This window comes from Podarcis muralis, chromosome 1 (genome assembly GCF_964188315.1).
Source record: "Podarcis muralis chromosome 1, rPodMur119.hap1.1, whole genome shotgun sequence".
Lineage (NCBI taxonomy): Eukaryota > Metazoa > Chordata > Lepidosauria > Squamata > Lacertidae > Podarcis > Podarcis muralis.
The window spans coordinates 31,318,108-31,342,490 of NC_135655.1; the positions used below are offsets into that span (position 1 = coordinate 31,318,108).

General features: G+C 43.6%; 1 protein-coding gene across 4 annotated transcripts in view; it reads right to left on the minus strand.

The window, feature by feature from the left end:
* The window catches only part of YLPM1 (YLP motif containing 1), a 54,167-nt gene that overhangs the window by 16,994 nt on the left and 12,790 nt on the right, over positions 1-24,383 (minus strand). For 3 of the 4 annotated variants that reach the window (XM_077925574.1, XM_077925593.1, XM_077925587.1), the window contains 14 exons: positions 22,322-23,595; positions 18,187-20,253; positions 16,421-16,511; positions 14,626-15,115; positions 12,875-12,964; positions 12,111-12,288; positions 11,502-11,638; positions 9,822-9,976; positions 9,289-9,351; positions 8,660-8,779; positions 7,911-8,087; positions 4,734-4,817; positions 4,443-4,526; positions 2,513-2,596 (listed from right to left, as the gene is read on the minus strand). In XM_077925574.1, the coding sequence (XP_077781700.1) occupies positions 2,513-2,596; positions 4,443-4,526; positions 4,734-4,817; positions 7,911-8,087; positions 8,660-8,779; positions 9,289-9,351; positions 9,822-9,976; positions 11,502-11,638; positions 12,111-12,288; positions 12,875-12,964; positions 14,626-15,115; positions 16,421-16,511; positions 18,187-20,253; positions 22,322-23,595 (5,094 nt within the window). The remainder of the gene's footprint in view (positions 1-2,512; positions 2,597-4,442; positions 4,527-4,733; positions 4,818-7,910; positions 8,088-8,659; positions 8,780-9,288; positions 9,352-9,821; positions 9,977-11,501; positions 11,639-12,110; positions 12,289-12,874; positions 12,965-14,625; positions 15,116-16,420; positions 16,512-18,186; positions 20,254-22,321; positions 23,596-24,383) is intronic. The other variant, XM_077925583.1, reaches the window with a different exon arrangement.

A 24,383-nucleotide genomic window follows, 5' to 3' on the forward strand; every position in this document is an offset into this window, starting at 1 on the left:
AAAGCAGGAATGTGTATCAAAGTCCAAAGAGGTCTTTCCACTGCCATGATGCTCGTAGCTTCCAGCTGGTTTTTCCAGTACCTTGAGTAACTGTTTTACCTTGATACTGGTTATTTCTTTGTCAGAGATGCATCAATTATTTCTTGACATGTCTCTGAATACAGCACCTTCTCATGGTTCAATTATATATGAATCTCAGAAATCTCATAAGTAAGCTGCAGAACCCAAGAATGGTCAAAATCAACTGATGCATGGCACTTTGTCTTCTTCAGGAACTTCAATTCAGAATTCTTTTTGGGGTGAACTGGTTCAGGATCTTGAAGTTCAGAAAGTGTTAATTGTGCCCTATTATCACTGAAGGGGAGGGGAGGTACCAGTGGAACTTCCTTGATGAGTTGTTCAATAGTGGAATGTAAGACCTGTAAGTGCTGTTCAACAGCCAAAATGACTACCTTCCATATCTCAGAAGTAAGCAATGGCACCAAAAACTTAACTGGATTTCTTCTTTTTTAGTGGGGAGGCTTGACCTGGTTAGGAAAAACAGGACAAATCTGGCACAATACACACAATCCAACTGTTCTCTCTCTCGGACATCTTGGCTGGGGATTGTGCATTGCCATATGCTGTAGAAGAGCTGTAGCAACAACCCACTTCCCACAGGCAACGGATTCTGTGTTGGGCTGTTGTCCGATTTCTTCCTGACTTTGGTGTTGCATTAGAAAGAAAAGACTATCTGGTTGTCAGCTTCTTAACCAAGCAATCTTGGGTCTTCTAGCTTCGTTTAAGCCATTAAACATGTAATCTCCACTCACGCTGAGCAAAGGAAACAACAACCTCCCTTTGGCTATGAGCCTTATGTTCCAATGTTCCATTCCATTGGAACATGTAATGCTGGTGGTCAACAAAAGAGGTTTAAAGACTCTCTCAAGGCAAATCTAAAAAAATGTGGTATAAACACCAACAACTCGGAAACACTGGCCTGTGAGCGCTCCAACTGGAGAACAGCTTTTACCACAGGTGTCATGGGCGTTGAAGACTGTCAAACTCAGGACAAAAGGGAGAAAGGTGCATAGAGGAAGGCACGCTTGGCAAACCCTCACCATGATCAACTCTAGTCCGGAAACCTATGTCCCCACTGTGGAAGGACGTGTGGATCCAGAATTGGCCTCCACAGTCACTTACTGTTACTCACTGTTAAAACCTTGTTTATGGAAGGCAATTTTACTTGGCTACGAGTGATCACCAAAGAAGAAGTTGTTCAAATGCTTCAGCCATAAGTTTCTACAGAACACACTGCCCAACATGGAACATGAAGAAAACTATCCTTATCTGCCACAGTAAAGTTATGTAGGTCCTCCCACAAGTGCTTATGACCAGTCTCAGTGAAGGTTTTTCCCGGCTTGAACTATTTCATTCCCATCTTTAAGAGCTTTTAACCTCAGGTGATAGAGATGACATATACGCTTCTGGTAGAAACATTCAGTACTACCACAGTCTTTTATGGCACAGTCTACAGCAGAGATTGCAGGGGACTGTTCATGCCCTTTTAAAGTATCTGAGAGACTCATGCACTTGAACAGCAATGACATGAGGAACATCTCTCAGATCTCTTAGAAGATAGTCTTACCATTTGAATTCCAGTTGATTTCCAGCTGGAAATTTTGGTCACCTGGGACCATGCCCTGATGTGCCTGTGGAATATACTATCTGCATTTCGCCTAAAATGGCTACTACTCCAAAAGCAGTCTCCAAGCTAGGCCAAAAAGAATAAAAAGAGCACGTCTGTGGAATTATCCTGCCCTTCAACCAAGGTGCTAGCAGGATGTGAAGATGGAAAGAGGAATATAGAATTCAAGAAAGGATTGTTAGTACTGTGTTTCAGCATATCCTAACATTTTCTACTTTGTAGTCCCCTTCAAGAGGAAAGAGAGTGAAAGATGAAGATCAATGTCCCCCTCTCAGTCATCAGTGACTACATTAATGATGTGTCTTGCCTCTGCATCAGAGTTCCAGAGGAGTTCTGTCCTCCATTCAGATGCAGTATTGAAAGTACTTTGTTGCAGGAATGTCACGTTTAAAGAGTTCTGCTTTTTGGAGTTGGGAGAACAATTTGCCTCTTTGCTGACTGCTCTCTTATCAGCTGAATGAGAAGGAAATATTTTACTTAAGATCTTCAAAGGCTGAAATCCTGTAGTGGGGGCTACAGGATTTCAATCAAGCACAGGATTTCAATCCAAGAGCTATTTCTTATAGCTAGAAAAAGTTTAGTTAAGAACAATTCTTCAGAAAACAGCAAAACGAAACTAACAATCTGAACATCTCTTTCTACATTCAGGATTTCAAAGAAAATTTCTCCATTCTAAAATAATGAAGTATAAATCCAGAACTCCCATATTGTTGGAAATGGTATCAGCCAGGGGGAGGGGATTTGGATTTTAGTGCAGACAGAATCCCTGTTAGGCACTGTAATAAGATAAATTTGTTGATGGGGTTGGGCTGATGTGTTTCCTACCAGTTCACTCTCTTCTTCCTCTGCATCTTTTTTGTTTTCTTCTTTCTGATCTTCAATGTTTGCATCAAAATCCTCCATCTCCACCTAAGCCAAGGTACAATTTGAAAACTACACATTACCTGTTTGTTAGAGATGTTGCAGCACTAACTTTGTGCTTAAATAAGAGAGACTCAAAAACATTTTTTTGAATCAAAGATATGTATATACTATATACCGTATTTTTCGCACCATAGGGCGCACCGGACCATAGGGCGCACCCAGTTCTTAGGGGGGGAAATACAGAAAAAAATCTTTTCCCCCCCCCCAGCCCCAAAGAGCAGCGTACCCCTGCCGGAGGGGTTGAGCGCAGCTATGGAGCAAGCCAAGTTTTGGCTTCCCCTTTAGCCCCATGCAGCCTCTCCTTGCCGGGAGACGCTGCGCAGGGCTAAAGAAGCCATAGCCCCGTGCAGCCTCTCCTTGCGGAGGGGTTGCGCACAGCTATGGAAGAAGGCAAGGCAGCGAGCGGGATGGATCCTGCTCGCTGTTTTGCCTTCCCCTTTAGCCCCGCGCAGCCTCTCCTTGCGGAGGGGTTGCGCACAGCTATGGAAGAAGGCAAGGCAGCGAGCGGGATGGATCCTGCTCGCTGTTTTGCCTTCCCCTTTAGCCCCGCGCAGCCTCTCCTTGCGGAGGGGTTGCACGCAGCTATGGAAGAAGGCAAGGCAGCGAGCGGGATGGATCCCGCTCACTGTTTTGCCTTCCCCTTTAGCCCCGCGCAGCCTCCCCTTGCGGAGGGGTTGCGCGCAGCTATGGAAGAAGGCAAGGCAGTGAGCGGGATGGCTTTTCCCCCACCTCCCGCAAAACCGGCAGAAGCCGCGCGCACTTTAAAAGGGCTACACGGCTTCTTCTGGCTTTCCTGGGAGGTGGGGGGATTCCCTCACCTCTCGCAAAAGCCCGCAGAAGCCGTGAGCTCTTTAAAGGGGCTGCGCGGCTTCTCCTGGCTTTTCTGGGAGGTGGGGGAATTCCCCCACCTCCCGCAAAACCGGCAGAAGCCGCGCGCACTTTAAAAGGGCTGCACGGCTTCTCCTGGCTTTCCTGGGAGGTGGGAGAAGGGACTGATGCGGCCAGTCAGTTCCTTCTCCCTCCTGTGGAAAAGCCCGCAAGAGCGCACGGAGCTTGTGTGCGGCTCTTGGGGGCTTTTCCCGCCTGCCTCCCCCCTGCATTCGCTCCATAGGACGCACACACATTTTCCCTTGCTTTTTAGGAGGGAAAAAGTGCGTCCTATGGTGCGAAAAATACGGTAAGTAAGATTTATCTTTTCTTCAGAATTGTACTGTATTTATTTATTCTTTTATTTCTCACCTCGGAAATGGATGAGAAATTTGCAACTTGCTTTTCTGTTCCACACACGATCTTTAATATTGATAACTTTACATTACAATACTTCTCTTTCTCTCCACATATATGCAAATAGGTTGCTTTTAAAAAAACTCAAAATGTACAAATTCCTATGCTTTCTTACAGTGGCAGACAACTTAAAAAGTCTTGAGCAGATGACTTTCTTCAGACACTTGTTATGCCTGTATTAAGTGTGAAAATGTGTATTTGTACCCATAGTATACTGTATAGGATCCTAAGTCACTGACCCATACAATTACAGTAATCTCTTTCAGAAAGCTAAGGTATTTACTCAAGAGTGAAAGAGAGAAAGTACTTTATGGAATGATATCAGTCAAACCACTATGTTTTGCTGTGTGTTTTCTCATGGGAGTCCTGTGGCGGCCTCGGGAGTGTACAATTCTTCCAGATGTCTACTACATTTCAGTTTAAGATTTCACTAAACAATGAATCTGTAGTCAAATCCTGTACCTGCTTTCTACTTTAATAACTATTCATCTTTTCTATAGCCATGAATATCATATACATGGGTAAGTTGGCTTCTTGGAAATCTCACCTCTTCAATAGCAGCATCTTGTAGCAAAGAGCGAATGTCTAAACGTATCATATGACGGGGTGCTGTTTCCCAATGATCAGCCATCTGGAATTGGGAAATGAGAGTTGGAGCAGTTTCTACAATATTCAGTATAAAGAATGCTTTGGCTACTAGGACCAATGTGGTACCATAAAATGAAGTACCTTCAAAAGAGACAAGTTTGCCTCCCCTACCCCCCAGAAGGATGAGTAATTCTTGTAGCTCTAAGAAAATGTTAGTTACCTCTGTGACTCCAAAACTTTATAAAGTTACCTTACTGATCTCCTTGAGCTTGCGTCCATGGACATTTCTCTTGCAACAAGTTTGGTTGTCTGCAGTAATTTCAGCTAGGTAGACCTAGAAAGCATGGTATTGGGGGGGGGGGGAGAGAGAATGTGCTCAGAAACATCTGATTCATCCCCAACATATTTTCCAAAGTAAGCTTGGTGAACTAAGGAGGTGTGTGTGCAAATTTAAATGGAAAAGGCAAGGCTAAAATAATGCACGATCAGTGCCAAGGATCCATTTGGACTTATATGTGGAAAACTACTGGCCTGTGTGCTCATGCCCCTCAGTCATTTCTTGGATTTTACTGCTCTTTTCTAGAGAGGCTTTCATAGTAATTAACAACAGAACAACAAATATATTATAAAAACAAAGCACTGTAAAGGCAGCATTAAACTACGTGGCAAACGCAAAACAACAATTCCCCAGTAAACTACAGCACCTGGATCAGGAACTTTTTATTGTCTTTCTTTAGGTGGAGACAAAAAAAAATGGTACTCTGATGGCAGGGAATTCCACAACTGGCTGCCATTCTAAGAGGCCATTAAGAAAGATTTAAGAGGCTACCTAACATGAAATCAGACAATTGGTCCATCTAGCTCAGAACTGTCTACCCTGACTGGCAGTCGTTTGCCAGGGTGTCAGATAGGAATAAATTCCCAGCCCTACCTGCTGGTATCAGGGACTGAACCTGAAATTTTCTGGGCTCCAATCACCCCCTTAACATTCTTGGCAGTACTGTCCTTATATCCTACAGGTACCCGATTCAGATGGTCCGCCCCCGCCACTTAATGGATCCAAATGGTTTCCAGAGAGTGGTAGGGGATGTTTTATCCCATGTTGATGGCCTTTCAGCTGATTCCCTGGTGGCCCGCTGGAATGTGGAGTTAACCAGGGCTATTGACTGTTTGGCTCCAAAGCGCCCTCTCTGATTGCATGGAGCCCGGACAGCCCCGTGGTTTTCCACGGATCTGAGGGCAATGAAACAATCGTTGAGACGGCTAGAGCGCCGGTGGCGGATAACCAATTCTGAATCTGACCGGACACGGGTTAGAGCTCAATGTCGAGCCTACCAAGTGGCGATAGCGACGGCGAAGAAGACTTTCTTCACCGCCTCTATTGCATCTGCGGAAAACAGCAGCAGGAGACTCTTTCAGGTGGTTCGCAATTTAGCGGAACCACCTGCGACATCGGGGCCCAGTACGGGCCACATGATCTCCTGCAATGACTTTGCAAAGTTTTTTGCAGATAAAGTCGCTCAGATTCGAGAAGAGGTAGACTCCACCGTGGGAGCAGGGCCGGGGCGGGAGAGTGCTAGAGTCCTGTCTAGTCAAGTTGTGTGGGATCAATTCCAATCTGTTACCCCCGAGGATGTGGACAGGCTGCTTGGACGAGTGAAACCAACCACTTGTCTCCTTGATCCTTGCCCATCCTGGCTTATAAAAGCTAGCCGGGAAGGACTGGGCGATGGGCTTCGTGGGGTGGTGAATGCTTCCCTCTGTGAGGGAGCCTTCCCAGACCTGCTGAAAGAGGCGGTTATTAAACCGCTTCTTAAAAAACCATCTTTAGATGCGGCCACGATAGCCAACTATTGCCCAGTCTCAAATCTTCCATTCTTGGTCAAGGTGATTGAGCGAGTGGTTGCTGAACAACTCCAGGCACGCCTGGAAGAAGCGGACCATTTGGATCCCTTCCAGTCGGGATTCAGGCCTCATCATGGGACTGAAACTGCCTTGGTCGCACTGGTTGATGATCTCCGGCTGGCTAGGGACAAAGGTGAGAGCTGTTTCCTAGTTCTGCTGGATCTCTCAGCGGCGTTTGATACCATCGACCATAACATCCTTCTGGACCGTCTTGAGGGGCTGGGAGCTGGGGGCACTGTTATACAGTGGTTCTGCTCCTTCCTCCTGGGCCATGTTCAGAAAGTGGTGGTGGGGGATGAGTGTTCAGACCCCTGGGCCCTCACTTGTGGGGTGCCTCAGGGTTCTGTCCTCTCCCCCATGCTTTTCAACATCTACGTGAAGCCGCTGGGAGAGATCATCAGGGGATTTTGCTGGGTGTTCATCAGTATGCGGATGATACCCAGCTCTACCTCTCTTTCAAATCAGAACCAGTGAAGGCAGTGAAGGTCCTGTGTGAGTGCCTGGAGGCGGTTGGAGGTTGGATGGCGGCTAACAGGTTGAGGTTGAATCCTGACAAGACAGAAGTACTGTTTTTGGGGGACAGGAGGTGGGCAGGTGTGGAGGATTCCCTGGTCCTGAATGGGGTAACTGTGCCCCTGAAGGACCAGGTGCGCAGCCTGGGAGTCATTTTGGACTCACAGCTGTCCATGGAGGCACAGGTCAAATCTGTGTCCAGGGCAGCTGTTTACCAGCTCCATCTGGTACGCAGGCTGAGACCCTATCTGCCTGCGGACTGCCTCGCCAGAGTGGTGCATGCTCTGGTTATCTCCCGCTTGGATTACTGCAATGCGCTCTACGTGGGGCTACCTTTGAAGGTGACCCGGAAACTACAACTAATCCAGAACACGGCAGCTAGACTGGTGACTGGGAGCGGCCGCAGAGACCACATAACACCGGTCTTGAAAGACCTACATTGGCTCCCAGTACGTTTCCGAGCACAATTCAAAGTGTTGGTGCTGACCTTTAAACCCTAAACGGCCTTGGTCCAGTATATCTGAAGGAGCGTCTCCACCCCCATCATTCTACCCGGACACTGAGGTCCAGCTCCGAGGGCCTTCTGGCGGTTCCCTCACTGCGAGAAGCCAAGTTACAGGGAACCAGGCAGAGGGCCTTCTCGGTAGTGGCACCTTCCCTGTGGAACACCCTCGCACCAGATGTCAAAGAGAACAACAACTACCAGGCTTTTAGAAGACATCTGAAGGCAGCCCTGTTTCGGGAAGCTTTTAATGTTTGATGTATTATAGTATTTTAATATTCTTTTGGAAGCCGCCCAGAGTGGCTGGGGAAGCCCAGCCAGATGGGCGGGGTATAAATAATAAATTATTATTATTATTATTATTATTATTATTATTATTATTATTATTACCCAAGTTTGAGTTTGCCTTGGCTGCCGGTGGCCCAGTGTTAATGCTCAGGGTTGAAGGGCATGGAAAACCTGTTTTAGAGCAGCTAACAATGACAGAGATTATCCAATAATGTTTACCTCAAAACCTTTTGTTTTTGCAGCACTCCAGAACTGCTCAAAATGGCGTACTCTGTCATTAATGGCATCAAGGATGATAAAGGGGAAAAACCCATCATCCAAAGTCTTTTTGAAAGTTTTGAATAAGCTGGCACGATAGATTTCTTCCATATCAGCTTCATATTCATACTCTAAAATCTGCTCCAGAAAAAGAGAAGGTTAGCTAAAAGAAGAACAAGCCTTCTTGCTAAAATCTGAAATTCAGTTACTGCTATCACATATGCTGGTAAATATATCACATATACTGGTAAATACTACATAATAAAATTGTAAGGATGTCATCATACTGCAGTTCCCATGACTGCCAATAGATGGCCATGGGAACATTCAGGACTTCAAAGCGCAACATGGTGCTGTCTGAAAGCTCTATGCAGCCCAGCTTTCCTATCTCTGCCTCCTGTTGTCATTGAACACTACTGCAGTGGTCCATACGTAATGGAGAAGAAATATGTTGCAAAAGTTGGATCCAGACATATGCTGGAGGAACCACCAATTATTCCTCCCCCCCTACAGTCCCCCATGTCCTAAGAAAATATGTTCCAGAGGATTGGGAGGAAGGGCAAATAGTTGAAAAATCATCTTTCCCCTTCATCTAGGGAGAATCTCTGTTGGATCTTAGTGCCTTCCACAAACAGAAGGATCCTTTCTGTAGTCAGGTGGGACACTATGGATCTAAGACAATGAGCTAATCAACAACTGAAATGGAGTACCTTCTTTTTAACTCTTTTCTTTGTATCAGGGTCTCTCTCTTCTTTCTCTATTTCAGTGATAAAATAGTCGTCCAGGCTGAGCACTCTGGGTGCGGCTCCTCCACATTCAACTTCCTTATCCTGGGAAGGAAACACACAATAAATAGCCTGCATTTATGGTGCAAGTGCTTCAACTCAGAACATACAGCACCCCCTCACATTTAGTAAGAGGGAATTCTGTTTTCCCCTCTTCATTTCAAGTCAATCCAGCCACCTCAGTGGTACCTCGGGTTACATCCGCTTCAGGTTACATACGCTTCAGGTTACAGACTCCGCTAACCCAGAAGTATTACCTCAGGTTAAGAACTTTGCTTCAGGATGAGAACAGAAATCGTGCTCCGGCGGCACAGCGGCAGCAGGAGGCCCCATTAGCTAAAGTGGTGCTTCAGGTTAAGAACATTTCAGGTTAAGTACAGACCTCCGGAACGAATTAAGTACTTAACCTGAGGTACCACTGTATATATTTTAGAGCTCTGAATGATTAAATAAAGGAAACTGTGCACTCAGACAGCTGGGACCAAAATGCAAGCGCGTTCCACTCTTCTGTGAAGACTGAAGATGCAAAAGAAAGCTGCTGGTTATTCACTCACCCTGATAAGCTTAGCAACATGAGTCTTTCCACTGCCTGGCAATCCTCTCATGATAATGACAATCTAAAACAAAGACAGCATAAATGAATTGTGTTATTATTTACATATTGCATTTATACACCGCCTTTCTGCCAAGGCACCCAAGGTGGTTTACACTTCTTTATTGTAACAACTTCACTGTTCTCTCACTGGGAGCTGCTGAGAGAAACATTTTGCAACCACAGAATCAACCAGGCACCACATTTCGCAGCATGAGGAATGGTAATGGTAGACCAGTCAACTCCTTTTCTTGCTTGCTACTCAATCATGGCAGCCCCTGTGCGGGGATTGCTTTCACCCTCACTGGGTAGCAAGCAAGGAGAGGGGAGATCTGGCTGTGCTTGGAGAGCAGAACTGCATCCAAATTCAGTCAAACTTTGGAAGGCATGGGAATCTGTCTGGGGAGATTACACATTACATAAACATTAGCTGAAGTGTCTATTTCTCATGCATTTTGTTATTTAAGATTAGAAAGCCACATTCACACTACTCACCCTCTCTGGTCTACTCTCCCTTCCAGGTGGCTTCAGTATATCATCCACATTTTTAGATTCTGGTTTCCTCTCTACACGAGGGGCAGGTGGTGGTTGTCGGGGTAATGACGGAGCAGAAATGGGCATTCTTTCTTCAGGGTAATTTCTGCGATCACCTTAACACGAAGTTCACACAAGAGAGAAAAACAAAATTAACTAAAATTATGCACTGAATTAAGAGACCATTAGTTCCTAAGAGACTTCCACTTCTGTTTCCAATATGCTTTGTGGGCAATTTACTCATTAGTCTGTACATTTCATTGATTTATTTATTTTAAAGTTAAGTTTCTAAACTGGAACAAAAACAAAGAAGAACCCCAAAAGATGGCATAGTGCAATAAAAATGAATGAATAATATTTTCCCTTCAAGCTAGAGACTTTGATACTGACTTCTTCTGTGGTTTAGGAAAGTTAATGAACCTTTGTTTCAGGAGAAAAAATGTGCTACTTTGATTTTAGCCACAAGGACAAACAAGAGAAATGATTATGAGAAAATTAATCTCTCAGAAATAGGATAAATAAAGGTGTGTTCTCATATGTACTGAATAATAGATATATTGCTTGAATTGGAACATGTATCTAAGAACATGCAAGGGTCTAATCAGGAAAGCAAATGCCAAAAAAACACATTGCAAGGCATAATAATTTTCTATTACCATGTGTAGCACAATTTCCAAATACAACTTTGCATAATCCTTTTTTTGGGGGGGGGGGGAATAGATAAAGAAAATCAAGAAATGCTTAATGTGCAGCACCTGCTTTGTACATGTGATACCACATTGGGTGATTCATGAATGAAGAAACCTAAGAGCCTGTCTGCATGAAAGTCTTACTATAAGAATGAGATAGATTATTCTTGTATATAGGACAATGGCTGCAATTCTACATGCACTTAGCTAGAAGTAAGTCACAATGAACTCAGTGGGACTTGCTTTTTAGAAAACATGCACAGGATTGCACTGTACATAATTATAATGGACTGTATCTAACGCTGGGTGAAAAGAGTTCTACTTGTGTAACAGGACTTCCTTCCTCTCCTTTCATTGTGCACCCCCAAAATCTTCTCCAGAGGGTCCCCCAATCCATATAGCAGAATTTGAGGGTGCATGGGAAGATTGCAGGGGAGAAGAGGTGAGGGAAGTTCTGTTGCACAAGAGGACATTTACTGCATGAACAAAGCAGTGTATTGGATGAAGCCCAGTATCTATTCAGTACATGCAAAGGCTTCGAATACTGAAAATATTGAGTCTCAAACTTCATAGTTATTGCTTAAGGCAGGGAAGGGGAACCTGTGGCCTTCTGATGTTGTTGGACTCAAACTCCTATGATTCCACACTAGCCTGGCCAATAATCAGACAGACTGAACACAGTTCATTATTTATTATAGATGTAGCTATACTGCCCTTCAATCAAATTCCTGGGGTGCTTCACATAAAAAAGTTCCATTACATTGTAATGCAAATATGATTATCCTTAAAACCCCTCTCTTTAAACCAAGGAGGGTCAAATATATAAATGCAACTTCAATCACTGATAATACTTTTATCCTTAATTATAAGGAACAAGTAAGCGAGTTCATAGTCCCAAATTCATTCTGAGACCTCAATATTCTAATATTTCTTCAAGGTTGAAGATTTATACCTCCAAACATCGGAGGCCCATGATCATAAGGTGGACGATCAGGTTTTCTGTCATATGATTGTCTTTCAAATCCTCCCCGTCTTGAGTTTGAATGGTCTTTGTCACGAAAGGACTGAGCTCTTGAAGGAGATGGCCTGCTAAATGAAGACAGCATATTGTAACACAAACTGCACAATTTCTTTGAATATTACACATTTAACAAAAATGTACATGAGATTCTCTGATAAACCAATTCCTGGCCAATCCTATACTTTGCTGCTGGATGCAATGACTATCCTTTATTAAGTCCACACCAAGTAATATATCCCTGTATGAAACAGTTACAATCTCAGCCGTACACCTTTCAACCAAGAGGGGAAGAAAATTTTAAATGTCTGTCCTCCCATGGTATATGCTCACAAGGCTGCAGCTCACAAGCAGGACACAACAGTGCTCACTTCACTTGTGATTCCCAGCAACTGGTATGCATACGCCCTCTGAGTGTGGAAGTAGAACAAGATACTCCCATGTACAAAAATCAAAAAGAGAAGTGACAGTTCAAAAACTCAGCACCGCAACCTGTCTGAAAACACACTTCTGAATCCTACTTATTCCTCCTATGTTACATACCTGTCATCTCGTTGATAGCGTTCTTTGTCAAATCGTTCCCGTTCATGTTCTCCAGAAATACGGTCCCTGTATGGCTCTCTCTCTCGCCTGAAGTCTCTGTGATCAATATTGGCATTATTTTGCCGCTCAAAATAAGCATCTCTTTCCTTGAGATATCGTTCCCGTTGGCCTGGATGTTCTGGAAAATGAAATCAAAATAATTTTAAGAGTTATTCTACAGGATCGCAGAATGAGGTAGAAGCATCAAGTAGCAAATTTCTTGGGTTGAACTACTTGACTACAGCAAGGGATTGCATGTTTGAATGCTCCTTCATTTTAAACACGCCATTCAAGACAAAACACAACAACAAGGAGAAGGCTATTCTAAATCTCTCTTCCCCAACGTGCTAGTTTTCTACGTACAGGGAGCTTTTTATATGAGGGGGCATTCCGCCCTACCTTCAGTCTGGTACAGTCTTGAATTCTGCCACCTCAGTCTACATCAGCCGTCCTCAACCTGGTGCCCCAATAACCATGGCCAATAGGAATTATAGATGAAAACATCTGGAGTGCATCAGGTTGGGAATGGGGATGGCTGCTGTTCTTCATAGTATCTAGAACAACTCTTTTGAGTATTTACAAGAATTCAAGACATGGCGAAAGCCATATTGCTTTAAAAAGGAGGTGGAATGTGTGTATGTTTTAACAAGGAACCTACCAAATATCAAACTGATGCCTGCCTTCTACTTAAAAGAGACATCTCAGAGACACCAAAGTACACCCACCTTTTGAAAAGGGCTGCCTCTCATGAGGAGCTTCTGGACGCAGAGTTATACGCTCCCCATAAGGAATTTGTCCACCTTTACTGGTTATATCTGTCAAATACAAATGAGCAATAATAAAATTAAGAGATTGCCCCAGATACCATCTTCGAATAAATGCATTCAGACCATCACCAGCAGCTTGAATATCTTGGAGGCTGGGGAAGAAGATTTACCATCCGTGCCCTCCCCAGCATTTCCCTTTGGCTTTTGTCAATCTCTGCAAGATTGATGTTGATGGTAGTCGGCTGCAAACCATCTAGCCTGGTGAGGAGACCCCTCCCACTCTGAACTGCATTTATTAAGCCCTTGGAATGCAGTAAGACTAGATCCAAGAACTGGAACTTTATTGTCAGTTAACTCTTTTTTGTTTTGTTCTGTAATGTATTTATGTCCAGCTTAATTCTTTTGCAGTACTGAATTTATTCTGTTTGCTGAATTGTTGGTTTTTGTCCTATTTGAATGTACCAATATGTTTTGAATACTGCTTCTCTCCATCTTGCCCCATTAATGTTTTGTAGTCTGAAAATAAGTGGATGCCTCTTATAATTTGGTTGGGTGGGCACAACTTGGTGTAGAAAGGCAACTAAAAATAAATTAAGCCAAACTAAATCAGCCAACCAATAAGTGCCATTTCTTCAACAAAGACATTAGCTCGAGGGACAATAACAGGAAACAGCTGCCTTTTTTGTTTTAAAGAAGAGCTGCATAAATTGCTTAGTCATCAAACAGCATTTGCCACAATGTGGTACTGTGCATTACTTACAAAGCTGTAATTAAATTAAAAACAGGCATTCCCCAGCTAAAGCTCTCATGAGAAAAATACCACAGGAAGAAAAACTAGCAATGCTGTAATTTATTGATGGCTAATTGTTTTGTTTCCAAAAAACAAAATAACAGATGCCAATAAGGAACCTTAAGTAGAAACGCACAAAAAATCACAAAACTGGTTTTGATTAGTGGGTCCCCCACTTAATCAAATCTTGCTGCAAGGAGGAACTGGCGTGTTTTGATATAGCAGCAACCTGACACAACAGTGTATGTTTCAACATAACAAAAGCATTAAAAAAGCAGAACTGCCTCCCTCAATCATTCCAATGTCAAACCAGTCCAGTATTCTGTTTCCACACTGTTCATATTTTTATGAACCTCCACCATGTTATCTTTTCTCTAAACATTTTAGCCTGAAATGTTTTAGCTATTCCTTACACGGAAGGTGCTTATTAGGTTTTGTGAACCATTCAGACATACAATCAGTTTATGAATACCTAGGTAACAACCAATGTTACCAATATCTTCTCCTTTACATCATATTCTTGCAGTAAAATGGCAAGTTCAGACTGAACAATGGCAGTTATAGAGGCTGCCATTATTTATCTGCATAAGGCCCAAAGTATTATTTGTTATTTCTATTGATTAGCCATCTCATAACACAAATACTCTAGATCATATTCTGTATAGGAAGGAATAAAACAAGAGCTCTTTCTCATTCTAGTTCATAGACAGGCTAGACGATTTAAGGATCAGGGAATCAGACCTAACAAAAATTTTTCTATTAAATTATCAACGTAAAGATGCCCTAAAGGGTCCATTTTTAATGCACAGAATGTAGACCAGCACACTCCTCTGATGAGAATTGTATTGGCTATTTTTTTTTTTATGCTACAGGCATAATCATTCTGTTAATTAGCATTATTAAGATAAACAGTATTCACCTTGCCCATGGCCGTGTCCATGCCCGTAGTCAACAGTCTGATGAATAATTGGTGGCTTGGAAAGTTGTGCTATACCCGACCCAAAGGAAGTTGCGACTGTTGATGAAGGTAATGAAAGATCTGATGCAGGTAAGTCATTCTCTGATTTTAACCCTTTATCTTCACTGCTATCCCAAAGTCCCTGGAAAGAATCCTCATCCCAACGTTCTTGGCTCATGGCAGGTGATGATTTGACCATAGCAGCTGGACCTTGAGAGGCTGCTGCAGCTGAAATGGGAATTGGAGTACTTGGCTTTGTTGGTGGACCAGGCATTTTTACCGATGGGAGGGGGCCCTTTGTTGCTGGGACAGATGGCTTTGCAAGTGCAGTGCCTGGCTTGGCTGTTGGGGCAGCTTTCCGAAACATGACGGGTGGCTTTACTATTACAGCTGGCGTAGGCTTAATAGATTGCTCCTCTATTGGTATCTCAGCGTGCATTTCAGAAGAGGCCTAAATAAAAGGATATTTTAAAATAAAAGGTACATGAAATTAACAGCAATTTTAAAAATGTTGTCAGATACTGTCATAGCAAATGTGTACTTTGATACTTAAAACAGGCCTTTTGGGGTACAACATCGATGAAAGGGGTACAAAGAAAAGGCTAATTCTTTTTTTTAAGGTGGTTACATGGAATTTACAATATTGAAACTTATCATAAGGAATTTGTATACAACTTGTGTCTGTTGCTGCCTTAGCAATGCCAGTTGCCCAATGCGCCTTCTCATCTAAAGTTCTTTTGTGGCCAGGTCAAGTTTTGTAAATCACCCAAATGTGGAGCAGCCATAGTAGTGAAAACAAAATATGACAAAACACAGCTACAGATAAAGTTGCGGCTACCTGGTGGTGATATGTGGTAAATATTATAAAAGTGTTGTTTTGCTTGCCATGAAGCAGTGGTAAGTCATTACTTCCTCCACATGGTTGTGTCTTTGAGATTTCTCTAAGTAGAGAAATTTACAAATGTTCAATCCAGCCCTCAGTTAATAAGGAGTGCTTTTTCTTAGCTACATTTGACAGGCACCCAGTAACTCCCATCCATGTTTTGATAATCTCGGGGATCAGCTGCTCTAGCATGCTCTATGTGGGGCCACCCTTTAATGCGGTGGAAAACCTGCCACCAGTAGAAACGAAGTGGCCCAGCTGAATTCAAAATGGTGATTTCCTAAAGTTCTATATAGTCCAAATCCAGTACATCTTTGGGAGACCCTTCTCCTAGACCAGGGGTCAGCAACCCGCGGCTCCGGAGCCACATGTGGCTCTTTTACACCTTTGCCGCGGCTCCGGGGCGGATACTAGCGAGGGGAGGAGGTGCATTGTGTGCCCCAACACTCCCCACTGTTTTAAATGTCGCAATGGTTTTGCGGCTCCCAGTTGTTTTTTCTTCGGTCCAAGTGGCTCTTTTTGTCTTAAAGGATGCAGACCCCTGTCCTAGACTCTCCCTTGTCTCCTGAAATTTGCAGGAAAGGTGCACTGGAATCACAGTGAGAGTTACGAGGATGAAGATCTGATTTCTTCATAATGATGCCTCATTCTCAAGAAAGGCCTGCTGCAGAACCACTGCTGCCTCCGACCGTCTATACAGAGCATAGCCATAATGACTGGTAACTAGTCTGGAGGGGTGGGGAAGCAAGCTCAAGCATAAGTTGTTAAAAGCTTCCATTTAAACACCATTTTAAAAAAGACATATACAAAAAAAAAGTGCATCACAGTAAAGTCACACTCGCACAATATTTTCCATAGCAAGACTTAATTTACCTGAAAGTTATCCTTCCTAGCTCTAGGAATTTCCTGTGGTGGCAGTTCAGGAACAAATTCATTCATCTTCTTCATATGTTCTTTCTGTTCTCTGCAGTCAAAAAATCATATTATTCATCTTAAATGTTCTTTTAAAAACCACAAAAAGTATATGCATTTGTCTTAAACAAGGTTTTAAGAACCACCAGGTTTACTTATGTTCATCTGTGGCACCAACACTGTGGAACGCCCTCTCTAAGGAGGCCTGCTAGGCTGAGAAGCTAGTGAATTTTAAGCAACAAACTAAAAATTGGCTACTTTGTAAAACATTTAGACTAGTATTTCCAAAACTTTACACCCCAATCCACCTGGAGCACTTGAAAATTGCTGAGCATCTTGCTGGACCACTTAATTATTGTTCTGCCTATTGTCACAATTGTAATGCACTGTGAAATATTATGTATGCTTCTAAATTGTGTTCTTATTGTTTCTTATATAATATTTTATTGTACTACAACTTGAATTTTATGGAACTGATCCGCCCTTAAATATTTTTCATCTCATTTTGCTTGGCAGTTTGCAATTTTAGGATTCTGGCAGGTTTTTTCTGCTTCAGTTGATTTTTTTTAGTGCATTTTGATTTGTTGCTATATTGTTTTACTATAGTACCGTTAGCCACTTTAGGCTGTCATTTGACAAGCAGGGCAGACTTATAAAACACAAATGTTTCCAACAAAATGTAACACTTTTCTCAGTGCCAAAAACGAACACTTGATCCTTCACAGAGAGCATTTAGCTCCCAAGGTACATTTCTTTTTCACACCAGCTCAAATCTCATTGCAATTTCTGAGGATATCATTTTGGTGTTGAGAGAATTCAAGCCTTTGTGATCAGAATTCTCACATATTCCAAAAGGACGTCTGCAGACCACTTTCCTAGTTCAGTAAATGGCGAAACACACCACCGTTGACAACAAGAACTAGCAACAGAGATTTTTCTACATATCAATGGAAGCTGCCTTGTACTGACTGGCAGTGGCTCTCCAGGGTTTCCCAGCCCCGCCCAGAGATGCCAGGGATTGAACCTTGGACCTCTGCATGCTCTAGCACTTGTTCCTGTCTCAGAGTTATAAATGTCACAATTACATGCACTGCTTGAAAATCTAGATTTGATGTATCCATGGAGTGCAGTGTAATAGGACTGCCTGGCAACTTTACACAAGAGTAATTTAAAACCAAGCACAACAAAATGTGAAGTGCCCTCCTTTAAGGCAATATTAGTGTGAGTGGACTTTGTACCGCTTCATGTGAACTGACAGACAATGCTGGGCCTTTTGTTTTCATTGGCTCCCTTTTCTGAATTTCTTAAAAATACTGCAGGTCTGCATGAACAAGGTTCTCCTGCCTGAATATTTACTACTCAGTTTTAAGGATAAGCGTGATCACCGCCAGCTATGTTATTTGACTTTTTTCTAGCCTAGGTATGCTATGTGCAGAACTGTTCTTGATTCTATGGGGGGTTCTTCAACATTAAAAAAAAACACCTATTTTAACTTCATTAGTTTAAGACTGATAAAAAGTGCTGTTTAAAGCATAGTTATCTCAATGACCCTTGACTTATTAAACTTGCATACCCTTCTATCACCTAAGCTGACCAAAATGTTCACAGCTATTTACCACCTAATTATATGTATTTTTGCAATTTGCAAGAGGGAATGGAAGGCGGAGGGGAGATGAAAAAGCAATGTTTTTCCAAAGCAAAATAAACAAGAACAGCCGCCAACTCACCGTAGCATTTTTAGCTCTTGGGCAGCCTTCAGGATTATTTCATGTTGCCTTTGACTAAGGACCATTACACCTCCCAACGACGGCTCAGAGGCTAAATTTGGCTCGTCTCCCAGCAATTCAGATGAGCGTGGTGGCAGAGGTGGTGGATCCAGACGATCATCTAAACGTGGGAACCTGTCGATTTCATCTGAATACCACCTATCTGAAAATCTTTCCCTTTCCCAATCACCCCTGTCGGGTGGGAAATCAGATGGTTCCCTCCATGTGTCATGTCTCTCGGGATACTCTCGAATTCTGAGCTCCCCCCGGTCTCTGGAATCTCTGTCGTAGAAATCCCTCTCTCTCTCCTCCAGCCATCGCTCCTCACGGTATCTGTCTAAAGGAGGAAGTGGAGGAAGGGGTGGCAAAGGTGGGAGAGGAGGTATGTCCAGATCACTAAGCGTATCTCTGTCGCCCAGTGGTCTAAGGTAATCTCTGTCCCAGTCTCTTTCTGAATCACGATCATACATATCCAAGGGTCTTCGGACCCTGTCCAGATCTCTGTCTAGCTCTCTCTCTCTCCCTAATGGCCTTTCCCAGTCATCCCAATATGGTTCTCGTCTATCAAGATCAGCAGATATTGGAGGTAAAGGAGGTAGAGGGGGAAGAGGTGAAAGAGGTGGCAATGGATGACGGTGTGCTGACAAGTCATCTCTCTCATATGGATCAAGAGGATCATCATGGTATCGCTGGTCGCGCTCAACCCAGTATCTGTCTCTTTCCCAATCCTCCAATCGTCTGCGCTCTAGAGGAGGAATATCTTGGTATTCAAATGAGCGCTCCTCTTCCATGCCTGCCTCTCCGTAAGACCATGGAGGCCTGGGTGGTTCTTCACGAAATGGAGGCAAGTTATCCATACCACCTCCAAGGCCTGTGTCACGTCTGTGCATATCCCTCTCCCGGCTACTAGGTCGCCGTCCTGGTCCCCTTTCACGGTTACCAGCCAGCCGGTCCAGTCCCCTTTCCTGACTACTGGGTTGCCTGCCTAAGACCCTTTCCCGGCAATCTGCATGGCCTCTGCTGCCCATCTGGGGAGCTGGTTCCCTGTCTCTAGCTGGTAACCCTCTGTCTTGGCTTCTCGATTGCCTTTCCAATGCCCCTTCCTGGTTGCTCGACTGTCCGCCCATCCCAGATTCCCAACTGCCCGACTGGCCCTCTGGCATCCTGTTGTGGGTTCCTGGCCCACTGTTTACATCTCTGCCACCCATATCTCTGGTCAGACCTCTACCTCTGTTTGGTACTCCCCTTCCTCTGGCATCATCAAATCGGCCTCGGCCCCTACCTCTATTGTCTTCCATTCTACCCTGGCCCCTGCCCCGGCCTGCTGGCCCTTTGGCTTGGTTATCTCCCAGCTTGATTTGTCCCCTCTCCCGGCTTTCCAGTTTAGGTGGCTCCTTGCTCTGATTATTTTCAGAAGAAGTCAGTTTGTTTTCTGCAGAATTCAACTCTTTATTTCCCATCGGCGCTGGTAGTAACATTTTCTTCCCCCCTGGTACAGTGGAACCTGGTGTCTGATGGAGAACACCCGAAGTAAGAGGTTTTTTTGATTCTTCTGTTTGCAGTTCAGCCTCCGCAGAGCTTGGTTTCTTTGTTTCTGACATTGTTTCTCTGCCCTCTTTTCTGGATGAATTTTGCTGTGCTTTACACATGACTGTACCTGGCTGAACAGAACTAGTAACCTTTGTATCTGGTCTAGGTTTAGATTTATTTTCCACTGTCTGATTATTGCTCATATCAGTAAAAGTTTCCTTATGTTCTGTCTGATGGTTCTGTTGTCCCAAAGGAGGCCTAGGCCCCCGCCACCGTGGTCCACTTGCTTGGGAAGCCTGCATTTGTGAAGTGCCTGAGGAAGTATAAAATGCTGCTGCTGGGCCCCGGGGGATTGTCCCCTGTTTGCCTGAAGATCCATCGACAAGCTGATTTTGAAATCTTGGCCTTGGACCATCAAAACGTTGCCCTTGAAAATGAGGTCCTTGCTGTCTTGCAGGTTCAAATTTATCGAAGTCTCTTCCTCGTGGTGCATCAAATCTGTGTATTTAGAAATGAGACGTTTTATTCAAGTAGGAGATTTCGTGAGACTTTTTTACATAAAACAACTCCATAAATCCTCTTGAAAACAGCTGCCAAATTAAAATCTCATTAAGTAATAACGATACACAAAATTAACCAAAATATTAGATTTGCTGCATGCGAATGGAACATGGCAGAAACAAGTATTGGATTCACCCATATCTATGCTCATCTTCTCCAAGAAGAAGAAGAAGAAGAGTTTGGATTTGATATCCCGCTTTATCACTACCTGAAGGAGTCTCAAAGTGGCTAACATTCTCCTTTCCCTTCCTCCCCCACAACAAACACTCTGTGAGGTGAGTGGGGCTGAGAGACTTCAGAGAAGTGTGACTGGCCCAAGGTCACCCAGCAGCTGCATGTGGAGGAGCGGAGACGTGAACCCGGTTCCCCAGATTATGAGTCTATCGCTCTTAACCACTACACCACACTGGCTCCACCTCTTCCTTAGATAGAAAGGAATATCTGAGTCAAGGGTCAGACTCAAGAACCACCTTATTTGGTTCAAGGGGTGAAAGATGTAGACACATGCAGTATTCTACTGAGTCAGGTGTCTTCATCCTTTGGGAAAAGCAGATAGAGGTTGAGGCACAGGTATGTGTGAGCCTGGGATTTACTTCCAGTCCTTTTAGGTGTAAGAAGTAGTGTCTGACCAAGTTCTGGGCTCCAGAGAGCTTAGAAGTCTCACACTTCAGAAAACATAATTTTAAAGCATTTATTAAATTATAAACTGACGATGACAATTGAGATTACACTGGAGTTACAAACAATAACAATTTATAATACAATATCTTCCTCTTATCTCTTTTTTGTGTGTGCAAACAAGACACCTGCAGAGCAATCACTTTTGCTGCTTTCAGGTGGGCACTGAAGATGATTTCACTTAGGAAGACTTTTGCTTTGTTAGGTAGCTGCTGGTTGTGGGTTTTTTGTTTTTTAAAAAAACTATATATAAACTGTTGCTAATTTTGTGTAAAGTGGGATATTACTAAATAGAGCAGCAGGAACAAAAGCACAAACTCTGCTTTTGGTTTGTTTTTTGTGAGACCAGAATTATACATTCGGCAGCAGACGTGAGTGCCCTGTGAACAGCAGCAGTTGAGTGACTGGGAGAAGGGGCTTAACTCTGGCCCCAATTCCCTTTTCACTGACAACCTCCCTCATGCTTTCCCCCAAGATGCATTTGATGCATCATGGAGGAAAGTAATTGCCATACTGGGATGTGCATGGATTTACTCCTTCCTTCACCCTGCAGCCCACACCTGAGTACACTCTGCATGTAAGTTTTATTTTTAATTTTCCATTTCCCCCGAGTATATGGATGCCTCCATCTTCTTTGTGAGTGAAGCTGTTTTGACTACAAAGCTTCTGGCACTTAACCTCATTAGCATTATGAGGACTGGTACTACAGGCTCCCACAGATGTGGTCCAAGCATTGCCCCTCACCAAGAGAATTATCAAGTAAAGAACAGACACTTCTATTGGTTTCTAAGGACACTCATGGTGGCTAAATTCCTAATGCTTCAATATTGGAAGGAGGAGTCCACTTGCCACCCCTGTGCACCATAATCATGGACAGAGGACATGACAACTGGCAGCATATGAGATGGTGACCTTCTGTAAACATAAGGAAGATGGGGAAGCCTCCTACTAAAGGTCTATTTACTTGAATATCTGGTCACTGGGTTTGTTCTGGACCACCAGCTGCTCCCCCTTTCCCTTTGGAACATTCAATTAAAAAGCTACTAACAACACACAAAATGAGAAGGAAAAAAAAGAACTGGCTTTGGGTATTTCAAGAAATAATCTGGAAGAACATATGAGGTTAAAATATGGTAAAGCATAAGATTAAAATAGGCCAGGGATACCATTGGGCGGGCAACAACCACTAAATGAGCACAGTCACATGAAATACCATGTCCTACTGGCAAAGCACACAGGATTACATAACAACATTTAAGAGTGTTTCTACTGTACTATCATCCAAAACAGCATTGCCATACAAAAATGAGACAGAAAGAAAACCTACCTTGACACCCTTGGACCTTCATGGTGCTGTCCCCTGGCAGAATCAGGAAACCCGGCTGACCTCCCTGGTCTGCTCTGATAGGTAGTAGTGGTGCTGGTGGTGGATGCAGATGAGAAGGACACTGTAGAGTGAGGTTTCACTTCAGCAGAAGTTAGTTCTGATGAAACAGAACCAAATGGCATTGCCTGTTTGCCCAGAGGCGCAAAAGAACTGCCTTGGTCTGAAGTGCTAGCAGATGATGTCACATCTGAGTGGTAATTCTGGGTGGCAGATGTATCAGTAGTTTTAAAAGAAAAGGAAGCAGGGGTGGGAAGAAGAGGTGGCCTGGTTGCATCCATTGTAGCGTGGGTCATGGCAGGAGAAACCGTAGCCTTAAATGAAAAGGAAGAAGCAGAAGGGGTGGGAAGCAGGCCTGGCCTGACAGTATCCATGGCCGGGGTGATGACGGGTGTATCATTACCTTTAAAAGGGAAAGCAGGGGTGGGAAGCAGAGGTGGCCTGGTTGCCTCCATGTTCTGGGATGTGGCAGGAGACTCAGTTGCTTTAAATGAAAAAGAAGCAGCGGTAGGGGTAGGAAGCAGACCTTGCTTGGCCATCTCCGTAGTCTGGGGAGTGGGAAGAGACTCTTTAAATGAGAAAGAGGCAGGAGAAGGAAATGGAGGTGGCCTGGTTGTCTCTGAGGCCTGTGAGGTGGTAGAAGACTCAGTTACCTTAAATGAAAAAGAAGCTGCGGTAGGAGTAGGAAGTAGACCTGGCCTGGGCATTTCTGTACTTTGGGTAGTGGGAAGTGACTCGGTAACTTTAAAAGAACCAGGAGTAGGGTACAAATTTGGCCTCGGTGTTTCAGTGCTCTGGGTGCTCTGAGGACCAGATTCTTTTGAAATAGGCATATCAGACTTTTGTGGGCCAGAAGAGAATCCAGTGGAAGGTGGAGGCAGTGCAGCTGAGGGCAAAGGAGGCTGCCCAACGGACATACCACTTTGTACTGTTTGAGAATATGCAGAAAATGCAGGCGGCAAAGTTACACTCCCAGGATACTGACTGCTCATGTTCCGAAGAGACTTCACTTTCTCCTGAAGGTGGGTGTAAGTGACTTTCATCTGTCCCTGCCACATTTTCCACTGTTTCTCACACTCATGAAGTTGGTCTTTGTGAGGGTAGGCCTGAATTTGATCCTGCCACTGCTGAAATTCACGTTCCCACTCCTTGTAAAGTGGCTGGAATTGTTTGTTCTGTGCTTCATAATGCTGTAGCTGCGTATCCAAAGACATTGTCTGCCAGAAAGAAAAGGTAGTAAGGAAGACCCTTTAAGTTAGTTCAATGTACCGACAATGCTTTAGACACAAACATATCTTACTTGTCGCATAGCAAAGCACAGGTCTGTACACTGAACACTGTTCATGCTTTCCAACATCTTCCATGAAATTGTTGTGCTTTAAAGGTGAAGCCATAGATTTGGGCCTTTGAACTTTATTTTTGTTTAACATCACAGATTCACCCCCTACCAAACTAAAATGATTCTACACTCTGACTCTAAATATATTGCATGATTAAAGCTACTGAAAAAATGGAAATTATTTCTACATAGTCTATTTAGATTAGTGAACATATTTTTTAGTTTTCTTCTCACAAGGAAGATGCTTCAATATAAAGTATTACTTTTCTTCTTCTCGGTTCAATTTCTTGCCTACTCTTCATTGATTCACTATTACAGGGCAGGTTACAGCATAAAACAAGACTGAAATGTTAGCTTCTTGTCTGCTTTTTCAGAAATTAACATGTAGTCAATGAGCAAAGGTCTACATCAGAATTGGGGAACTTTCTTCTCTGATGGTTCAGATCTGTATCTGCCTCATGGGTCAAAATTTGGCAGTCTGCCCATAAGTCATAATGATGTCAAGGTGATGATGCTCTTTGATGGCACACCCCCAGAGCAGCTCCAAAGAGGCTTGCTCCAGCATCACAAATGAGTTTGCATTGAAAGCCCTGCTTAAATGGAGATCCCTCCCTCCACTTCATCAGGGGCTTCAGTGCAAGTCCTAGAGCAAGGCACAATCTAACC